Source organism: Numida meleagris, chromosome 25 (genome assembly GCF_002078875.1).
Source record: "Numida meleagris isolate 19003 breed g44 Domestic line chromosome 25, NumMel1.0, whole genome shotgun sequence".
NCBI classification, from domain to species: domain Eukaryota; kingdom Metazoa; phylum Chordata; class Aves; order Galliformes; family Numididae; genus Numida; species Numida meleagris.
In genome coordinates, this window is record NC_034433.1 from 2,273,768 (window position 1) to 2,283,981 (window position 10,214).

Consider the following 10,214-nt stretch of genomic DNA (forward strand, 5'->3'; position numbering starts at 1 on the left):
GTTGGAGTTGGGGTTGAGGTTGGAGTTGGGGTTGGGGTTGGGGTTGTGGTTGGGGTTGTGGTTGGAGTTGGAGTTGGAGTTGGAGTTGGAGTTGGGGTTGAGGTTGGAGTTGGGGTTGGGGTTGGAGTTGGAGTTGAGGTTGGAGTTGGGGTTGTGGTTGGGGTTGTGGTTGGAGTTGGAGTTGGAGTTGGAGTTGGGGTTGTGGTTGGAGTTGGGGTTGGAATTGGAGTTGGGGTTGGGGTTGGGGTTGGAGTTGGAGTTGGGGTTGGGGTTGGGGTTGGAGTTGGAGTTGGGGTTGGGGTTGGGGTTGGGGTTGGGGTTGGAGTTGGAGTTGAGGTTGGAGTTGGAGTTGGGGTTGGGGTTGGGGTTGGGGTTGGCTATGTTTCTATGCCCCCATCTGACTCCAGGCACTACCCTTGCTATGCTGGGAAGATAAACAGCTCAGAAGTGCTCCCACTGGGGAAGTGAGGGCTGTTTGACCTGCTGTTTTCCAAGATTAATGCTCATTGCTTTTTTGGGAACCAAGTCCCTCAGAGCAGCTCAGGTGCAGGCGTTTCAAAGCATCTCTGGCTGCTGTGAGCCCCATGCTGTGCTTCCCTTGTATCTCCCCATGCAGACCGAAATCGAGGGCATTCTGAAGCAGGGGCTATTTCTCATCGCTGCCTTTTGCACCCGCAATCCCTGGGGCCAACATAATCAAAACCATATATTATCCAAGGAGCAAATTGGTGAGGCGGTGCTGTCATTGCCTGGTACTGTGGGAACACGCAGGGCTTTGCTGCTTGTGGTGCAGAGAGGAGGAAGTAAACCAGGATGGAGCAGGGTGAGATTTGCTGCCCTGTCCTTAGTGCGTGGGGAAGAGATGGTGCACGGCTTGTGTGTACCTGGCAGGGAGCGTGCTGCTAACGGAAGCACTGCTGCCAATTAACAGTGTGTGCCATGCAATCCTTTTGTTACTTTTTAATTCACCCTCATGACACCCTCGAGCTGACACCATCTTCGTTTATCAGATGGGGAAGCTGAGGCTGGCGGCAGATCCCTGGCCCTGGATCCCAAACCTGAGCTGTTTTATTGCAGAAGCCCCTCTCCCCATCCCCCTCCTTCTCTGACACACTCAGCTGGTTCCTATCAAACCCATTTCTGCCATTTCTCTGCTTTGATTTAAATAGCTTATCTTTACCCGATCCGGTGAATTATTTGGTAGGTGTTAACGTGCTGGAACTGCTGGGGCTGTGATTTATGACCCCCATTGGGTGTAACCGCTGTCGTGTCTCCATCTCCCCCTCTTCTCCCCAGCACTGCCTGCTCCTGAAGCCAGCTCTGCTGCTGAGTGTCTCGGTCACACGTGGGGTATGAACAGGAGCCTGAGCTCAGCGCCCATAAAAATAAACATGCATAAAAATCCACGAGGGGGGGGTGTTTTTCCAGCGTGGAACATCACCTGGAGGTTGGGTTTATGGCACCTAGCATGGCTTGAAATGTTTGGAGGAAAGGCTCTCATGCTGCTGATGTGCAGGTACTGACGATGCAGATCCTGCTCACAGCAGTGCTCGGGATCCTTTGGAGTGTTTCAGACTTCATAGCTGGTTTGAAGGGCGCTGCAGCAGTGGAGGTGACCTCTTTTCACCCAGGAAATGTCCTCCTATTACATCTGCCCCTGTCAGGAGTTTAAACTCCGCTCTGCCATGCTTCGCCGGGCGCTCAAGTGGTGCAAATCAGCGCTGATTGCTGAAGTCAGCCCTCAGCAGCACAACGCGTGGCCCTTCTGTCACCACCAGCGCTGCGAGCATCACAAATCCCCTCCAGTTTCACGGCAGGATCGCGCTGTTTGGGCCGGGGTGAGTCCTGCCCCATCCCCATTCCCCTCTTCCCCATCCATGGGGTAGTGGCCAAATCCACAGCTCAGCTGAGGTATGGCTGTCAGTGAAGAGCGTGGCTGTCCTGCAACAGACAGCAGTCAGAGGGGTGGGAACTGCCCCTGCGTTCCTGTGGGCATGAAAACCTTCCTGGCATCTGTTCCCCGTGCCTCAAATTGAAGCGGTGATTAAAGCGCAAGGGAGAAGCCGTAAGGAAATCTGCATTCAGCCCAAGGCACGTAGAGCTCCTTCTGCTGCGGATGTTCCCAAGGGCTGGTCAGCTTGTAATTATTAACTAATTACTGCAGAATAATCACGGTGCCACAGCACGTAGGAGGTACGGGAGGTGCGGAACGTGCTGTATCTTACGAATCCCAACCCGTTCTCATCTGTCCTTTGTATTTTGCCCATTGCGGTGGCATCTGATGGCATTGCTGCCCGCTGGGCTCTCGGAGCAATGCTCTGAGGTGGCCCGTGGCTGCAGCTTGGTGGTGGCATTTGTCATGAGGGGGCTGAAGGGCAGCGTTCAGAGCTGCATCCCGGTCTGTGGCCACAGGGAGGGCCTTCTTGGCAGGATCTTGCTTGGAGGAGACCGCAGCCGGGGGCAGATCACAAGCTTGCCCCTACAGTGAGAGCATTGATGTTGCGTGTTTTGTCAGCGTGGCAGCGGCCAGAGGAGGGAAACGAGCAGCCCCAGGGATGAGAGGCTCTGTGTGTCCCAGCAGCAGCTTCGGGGCAGGCTGCTGGTGGAGTCACACCGTGGGGACTGCTCGGGGTGGCACGTGTCCCCAGCAGGGCTGCACATCCTATGGGGTCTCACCACACCCAGGGGACCACGCTGTGCCCGTGGCACTGCCCCCTGCAAATGGGGCAGTTGGCTGGCACAGCGCTGGCATCTTCTCCTTCTTAGAGGAAGAGCAGAGTCTGGAAACCTGCGTATCACAAGGAAACCTCAGCAGTGCCACGTTGTGCTGCAGGGCCGTGTGGTCGGGGCGAGAAACCTCCCAGGGATGCCTCCAGCTGCCCTGCTCTGAAGAGCCCCGAGGTTTGCTTTTCTGCTTGCTTTGTCACTGATTCAAGGCAGAAAACCTCTCTGTGTGGGTCTGAGTGCTGGTCAGCATCGAGAGCTGCTGCTGTGCCCATAGGCATGGGGACGTGGGCATTTCCAATGTGTGAGGAGTGCAGAGCAAGGGTCTGATGGATTCCCTCCAGTTCCATGAAAACACGGCACCGTATCTGCAGGAGAAGGTGCGTTTTTATAAACGACCATTAACAGCATGTGCTCTATTTAAATCCTTAATCCCTTCCAATCCCTCCTTATTAACGATTAATTGTGCAACTAATCGCGCCATGATAGCAGCGGTGCGGGCGCAGGTTGTTGTTGTGCACGCTGCAGTGGAAGGGAGATCAGAATTCGGGCGGGCACTCAGCTCAGCTCACGTCTGCTGGGTGAGCCTTGGCCAGGCCTCCCATCCCTCCAGCTCTCAGAGTTATAATCCTTTCTTATCTCGAAGCACGCAGCTTATCAGCGCGCGGGGTGGGAGAGGAACAGCGCCGAATGCAGCGAGTGAGCTTTGAACGCTGCTGGGTGCTGCAGCCCTTCGCCTCGCTCAGCTCGGAGTCCCCTTGGCTCGGTGCCTGGGCACCACGTGGCTCTGTGGACACGGTCTGATTCGGGGGGAAAACGGGAATTGGTTCAGGATGTGCTCCCGGGGCCCTCTCCCTGAGCTCAGTGAGTGTTTGCAGCACCCATCTCTGCCCGGAGGTGCCCAAGGACTGGATCCGGCCGCGTGTTTTCCTGCACGAGGTCCCTCCCTCCTTCGTTCCCTTTATCTTTGTTATCTCCCCCACTTCCCAAGGCTGCCGTGGGAACGCTCCGAGCTCACAAGGACACGGGAGCAGCGGGTCTCTGCAGGAGAACGGCGGTGATTTGGAAGTGGGGCAAGGAGCGAGGAGACGGATGGGAGTGGGAAGATGGGGCTGGAGAAGAGAGAACAATTCAGGGTGTTAAAACTCACCAGCTCCACTTGCTCTGCCTGCCGTGCTCGCGGTGACACTGCGACTTTCAGGGCGCCACGCTGGGGCTTGGCTTGCCAAAGCAGACATTATTTACAGTTCAACAAGGAACAAGGTTTATCTGAACAGCCTGTGCTCGCCGAGTTCCCAGATAGGCATGAAATGTTGCCCTCCATAGGGAAGTGAGCAGAGGGCTGCGGGCACCGGGGCGTGCTTAATCTATTTCTATCTATAGCTGGGATGCAGGCAGGTCCGGGTTGGGTTTAATGGGATCGTGTCACGATGGTGGGAAGGTTCCTGCAGGCAGTGCAGGAGGACAGCGGGTTCCTGAGGTTCCTGAGGGGAAGAACTTGGGTGGAGCAGGAGCTCTGCACACCTCACCCCGGGATGCTCAGTGCTTCTGTGTTATTCCTGCCCTGTGTGTGGCCCCAGTGCTGGTTTTCACGCCGTTGCCCAACCCGGGGCTCTTTGCAAAGTGGAAATGCTTCGTGTGCAGAAATCGGGAGCGCAGCGCTCTTGTATCAGCACGGAGATCTGAGAAGCAGAGGGGCAGAAGGGGCACTCGGCTCCCTCCAAGCAGAAGCTGAATGTTGAAATAGGGAGAGAGCATCTGGCTGAGAAATGCATGCACCCGTGTGCAAAGCCCTCCGAGGTGCACAACAGGTTTAAGATTAAATAGCAGCTTAGTGCAGCCCTTGGCAGGAAGGAGACTTGCAGTGTTTGCTCACTACCTTGCTATCATGTGACTACCCCAGAGCTTTAAATAAAACAGATTTGCAACCCTGCAGCAAAGAGTTTTATGTGCCTAATGCCGAGCCGTGGTACCCACTGCTCCAGAGTGTGGTGCTGGGGGGGAAACCCAGCTCAGAGTGGGGAGAAATAGGTCAGGAGCAGCGTCTGCATGCACTGCTTTCCCTATTGCTGCACCAAGATCTGTCTGAGTGCAACGGGGAGCGGCTCCAGCGCCAAGGAGCTCCTGGGTCTGTGCTTGCCGCTGCTGGAAGGAGCCTTAATCCCTCCGAAGCTGTTTGCACACTCCCTGCAGCTCCTCCTCCCATTGCTGGGTGGGCAGAAAGTGCCCGACCTGCTGCTGCGGGTGCTGGTGGCATGCAGAGGGTGCGGGAGCGCAGGCATCTGCAGCAGGTGAGGGCTGGGCCGTTGGTCAACGCAACGTGTTGGAGCAGGGCAGAGCTCAGCTCCCCGAAAATGCGTGGCGAAGGGCCGAGCTGCGCGTTGCTTTGGGCGCTCGTGGTGCTTCTTAGGAACGCTGTGCTTCTGTTTGTGTTAAAGCCGTTCCTCTGGGAAGCGAGATCCTGCGACAGCGTGGGCCCCCTGTGGGGCTTTTTGCAGGGATCCGGCCCTTCCTTCATCCCTCCACCTTCTCCTTGTGTGCTCCTTTCTGTCCCTCCCCCCTTCTCGTTTCTCCTTGAGCCAGAGGTGGCCGCATTTCTCAAATTCCACGCGGCTATGGGGTGTGCAGGGCGTGCTTTCTGCTTCCCTAAATACCCCTCCCGGAATGCTTGCAGCCATTCCCTGCGCAGCTGCAGGGCAGCAGCTCCAAGCCCCCTCCCCGATGCCTTCATTGCCGGTGGATGAGGCCGTGGGTCGCGGGAGGAAAGCTGCAATGTTCTCTGTTGGAGGGGGAGACGGCTTCCCCTGCTCCCCCAGCACTGCGGGGTGGGCAGCTCCCAGGAGCTCTGGGAGTTGTGCGTGGGTTGGAGAAGGAAGGAAGGAAGGCGCTCATTAAGAAAGAAAAGGAATAAAAAGAGAGATTGAGGAAAGAAAATGGTCATTAAGAAGGCGACAGACCCTACGTGCCCTGTGGGGAGGGGCTGCACGGGTGCCCTAATGCAAGGGGTCTTCTCCCATCGGGTTCACCAGAAGCTTGGTGCATCCTTCACCCTGCACAATCCGTGCATGTTTTCCTGTCCATGCTGTGCATCATGACACCTCTGTCCCTCCCTGGGGGAGGTGATGCTGGAGGAGGGCAGTGCAGGATGCCGGCACTGAGATGCTGTGAGGAGTGGGCAGGGGGGTGGGGAGGTCCCAGTGGCACCGCGGGAAGAACCAATCTGGGCCGTGGGTTGGGTTGTGCTCATTCATTGTCAGCCAGTAATCAGCTGAATATTGTAAAAGGCAAGAGCCAGCCTGGCTTTCCCTGCTGATGTTCCTCTTCGGTACTCACTGGTGTTGCTGCTCCAGCAGCTGCTTGCTGCACGAGGGACTTGCTGCTAATTGCACTGTGATAGCAGCGGTGCAGGTGGGGGTGGCTGCTGTGCACACTGCAGCGTAAGGGAGATGAGAATTCAGCTCCCAATGCTCGTGAAGGGCTGAGAGGAGAAAGCAAATCCCAGAAAAGGGGGAGGATAGCTCGGTACCCTGCAGCAGCACTTGGTCCATTGGAGCATGGGATGTGCTGATGGCCACCGCTGCCCCGTGGGGCAGGGACGGTACCATAGGGCTGCTGGCACCTTCCAACAATGCAGGCATTGAGATGCTGCGGTGCATGCAGGCTGCTAATGCTCTGTTGTGGCTGCAGCCCAACACTGGGCATGCCGCTCTCAGGTTTTCCTCTGGCGAGGAATAAGCACGCAGTGTTACGTGGCTGTTGGGATAATGCAGGTGGCTTTGGTGCCTTCCTGGGAGCTGCACTGATCTCACCATGGGCCGGGCAGAGCTGAGTGCATCGCGCAGGGCTGCAGTGTGGCAGGAGTGGAACAAACCCCTCTGTGTGCCCTCATTACTGGGCTCCTTGTTGGGATGGAGACAAATGGGAGCGGAGCTGCATGGCAAGCAGGGCGGTTTTGCATCCCTCAAGGGTCCCATCGCCGAGGAGAAGGGAGGAAGGCTGCATCACCACTGATGATTTACAGCAAGGAAAGCAATGCACGCTGTGAGCTGGAGTGGAAGCCAGCCTCGTGCATCTGCTGCAGGATCATTTCTGCTCCCAAACCTCCTGTGAGCTGCACGTGAGAAGAGAAGACAGAAAACTCCTGGCTGCTGTCATTGCATTCCTGGTGCTCTGCGTTTGTTGTATCAGCTTCCATGATTACAGGAGAGGAAAAGATTGCGGCACAAGGATGGATGGATGGATGGACTCCCCGGGGACCCGAAGTTCCATTTCCAATTCTGGCCAGCACAGTCGCTGCCAGGGGCTGATGGCTGTGCTGCTTGCTGCAGGGCTGCTGCAGATTGATAGGAACTGATTGCGCTCCCTTCCTGCAGGACCACCACCCCCTGGTGCAGGGGCTTTGCTCCCTGCATGGGGGAAGGGAAACGTCGGAGCTCCACATAGCAGAGCTCAGCAGCAGGAGGAGCTGGGAGCAATGTGTGACGGGCAGGGACTGCTGCCTTTCCCAGAGTGCAGGGCCGTGCTGGCCCCTGGAGCAGCCCCATCCCTCCAAATGAATGCAGTTGGGCTGTGCTCTGTTCTGCAGCATCTGTTGTAGGGCGGGAGCGGCCGGGAGAGGATTCCACGCCAACAGCTGAGCGGCCCATTAGGCCCCACTGGATTCCCCACTGCTGCAGGGCATGCAGCATCGCCCTTCTGTGCACCAGTGCTGCGCTGCATTGGTGCTGACTGTTGCCTCCATGCCTGGCTATGCAATGTGAGGAGGGGCACGTCCTCACCTGGCTCCTGCACACGCCGTTTGCTCGGCCCCACAGCCACGTGCGGCGCTGCGTGATAGCGGTGTTTGCTGAGCAAACAGGGCTCTACCAGCAGAATTCACCCTTTCCCCGGGTTGTTCCCTGGAACAACTTGTTTGTGGATGGGAATGGAGTGGTTACTTGAAAGCCCGGCAGCGTGCTGAAGGAGGAAGGGGAGAGCTTCATATTGAAGCTGTGCCGAAAATACCTGGCTCCTAAGTTGCACGGAGGAGAACCAGAGGGTTTGGCTGCACAAAGGGAAGCGAGCTGCACAGCCCCGGCCCCGGTGCCTCCCAGTGCTCCTAAGGGAGCAGCTTGCTGAGCACATCGCTGCGAGTGCAGCACAAAACAGCTCTGAATGCGGTGTTTAGAGCACTGTTCACATCCAGCCTCGGCCACGTGGTTTGCTTTCCTGACGGGACGCAGCTTTGGGCCCTCTGAAGTGTTTTAGCCAAGTCTTTACTATCTGCCCGTGGTACAGCAAACGCGGATCATTCACGCTGCTGGCTTTCATCCAGGCTTCTTGGCCAGCTTCCAGCCGGCATGGGGATTTCATTTCTGCCTGTTGATGCCTGAATTCCTCCGTGCTGTTTTCAGGCCGCTGCTCCCCGCCGTGGCCCTGCCCCTCCTCGCTCCGTCCCAGGGATGGCTGCAGCCCGGGGCTGCCCTAATTCCCGGGTGCTTTGAGGTCCTCCAGGCTGTAAAACCAGGGATGTCATCGCTTTGCTTAGCGGGTGTCACCTTCTTGCAGGAAGTCACTAAGTGCCCCCGCTTCCTTTAGTGCACTGCTGCTAAAATTCGTGGGAAACGGGCAATGGCAAGCGGTTCTTCCTTTGAAATCCACGCCGCAGGAAAGGGCTGGGCTGCTCCTGTAGCTGGGCTGCCTTCTTCTAAGGGAAACATCATCACAGGTTGTCCCCAGTGGGGGGACCAAGCCCCTCGCACCCCATATGGGGTCAGGGTGCCCTCCTGCCTGCGGGGCTGGGAGCGGGGATGCAGGATGCTGTGTGCGCCGGGGGGAGCGCATCCCAACTTTGGGGCACCTCGTGGCCACCCCGGGGGCAGGGCGAGCTCCTGTCCTGCAGACGTGGAGGACCAAAAACACGAACAGCCCCACAGGCTCCATCTGTCAAACCCTTTCATGCGAACCCCGTCCCCAGATGTCATGGAGGTCCAGGTCTAGCTGGAAAAAAAAACAGTGCCAATTACGCGGAGCCATAAAGATAAGGAGCAGCCCCGTGCATAGCAGGAGAGGCAGCGAGTGCTACCACTGCTATTTTTACCCCACCCCACTTCCTCTCCGAGGAGGTTTATATTTAGCAGCTGCTGGCACTGCAGGGAGGGAGGGAAGGAGTCGGGGTGATCTGGAGCATCAATTGTCAGCGCTCAGGTGTTTGTCTCCTAAAGCTTTTGTACCATTGGAGAAGGAGGAGCGGAGAGGGGAGGAGGTAGAAAAAGCCGTTTCCCTCACCCGCTTCTTCCTCCAGCTGCAGGTGGAATATGGGGGTTATCCCCTGCGTTTTCCCAGGTCCTGGGGCTGTGGGGTGTCGTGGTGCTCAGCACCTTCCCCATCCTCGTGGTCCTGCTGCTGGTGCTTTGTCCTTGCTGTCCCCAAGCTGTCCCCTTGCTGCTCCCTGCCAGGACTTTGTCCCTGCCCCGTGGGGTGATCGCTGTCACTGGGCATGCCAGGTGTGGTGGAAGACACTGTGCCTGTGTGTGTGGGGAGGAGGTGCTGAGGTGGGCAGCGCTTGGTGCTGCAGCATGAGGAGTGTCCCCTTGTAGCGTGTCCAGAGATGTGGAGCTCCTGGAGCGAGCCCAGCAAAGGGCTGCTGAAGTGATGGAGGGGCTGGAGCATCCCTCGGCGAGGAGCAGGACCTGTTCTGCCCGGAGGAGAGGAGGCTCGGGGGGATCTGGTGGATGTCTACGAGAATCTGAAGGGATGGTGTCAAGAGGACGGGGCCGAGCCAACCTGTTGGTGGGCTCCACTGAGAAATGGGCACAAACTGAAATGCTGGAAGTTCCATCTGAACGTGAGGTGAATCTGGAACAGGCTGCCCAGGGAGGCTGTGCAGTCTCCTTCCTTGGAGATACATCAAAACCATAGGGACACGACCCAGGGCGATGTGCTCTGCCGGGCAGGGGTTGGGTGATGTGACCTCCACTGGTCCCTTCCAACCTCAGCCATCCTTGGCCATGAGAAAAGCACCATCCCAGACCCTTTGTTAATGCATCATTCATTAGTGTCAGCATCCCGGTCCTCAAAGCATGTTCCTGCAGTGCTGAGGAAACATTCAAATGTCAGATGGATGTGTGCCTGGCATCCTCCTTGCTCACTTTGCAACCCAAAACAGCCTCGTGCCTCCCTTCCCACCCCCAGCCCGGTGCTGCATCCCGCCTCGCTTCCAGGCACGCTGCTCCTTCAGCTGTAGGGTTTCACATCCCTGAAGGTGAAGCTCAAGCCCCTGGTGTCCAGGTGAATCCCAAGGATTTTTGGGGGATGGCAGCGCAGCGGGAGGCCGCGCCTCGCAGCACTGTTTGCATTGCTGATGGTAATCTTTTAAGCTTTTGGATGCCGGGCCCGTGTCAACCCAAGTGTTCCCGTTGCCCCGGCGACGCGATGCGTTCGCTCTGCGATGCTGTGTCTGATCGCATCAGTCTGGAATGCCATCGCCCGGGTTTGTGCTGATCAGCCCC

The 10,214-nt window shown here is 57.5% G+C and overlaps 1 protein-coding gene across 2 annotated transcripts in view; it reads left to right on the forward strand.

The window, feature by feature from the left end:
- The window catches only part of CDK18 (cyclin dependent kinase 18), a 25,718-nt gene that overhangs the window by 3,762 nt on the left and 11,742 nt on the right, over positions 1-10,214 (forward strand). The window contains exon 1 of one of the 2 annotated variants that reach the window (XM_021377318.1): positions 382-5,015. The exons of the other annotated variant lie outside the window; for it this stretch is intronic. Within the exon in view, the coding sequence (XP_021232993.1) occupies positions 4,774-5,015 (242 nt within the window). The 5' untranslated portion in view covers positions 382-4,773. Of the gene's footprint in view, positions 1-381; positions 5,016-10,214 lie in introns of those variants that run through there. 2 annotated transcript variants of the gene reach the window in all.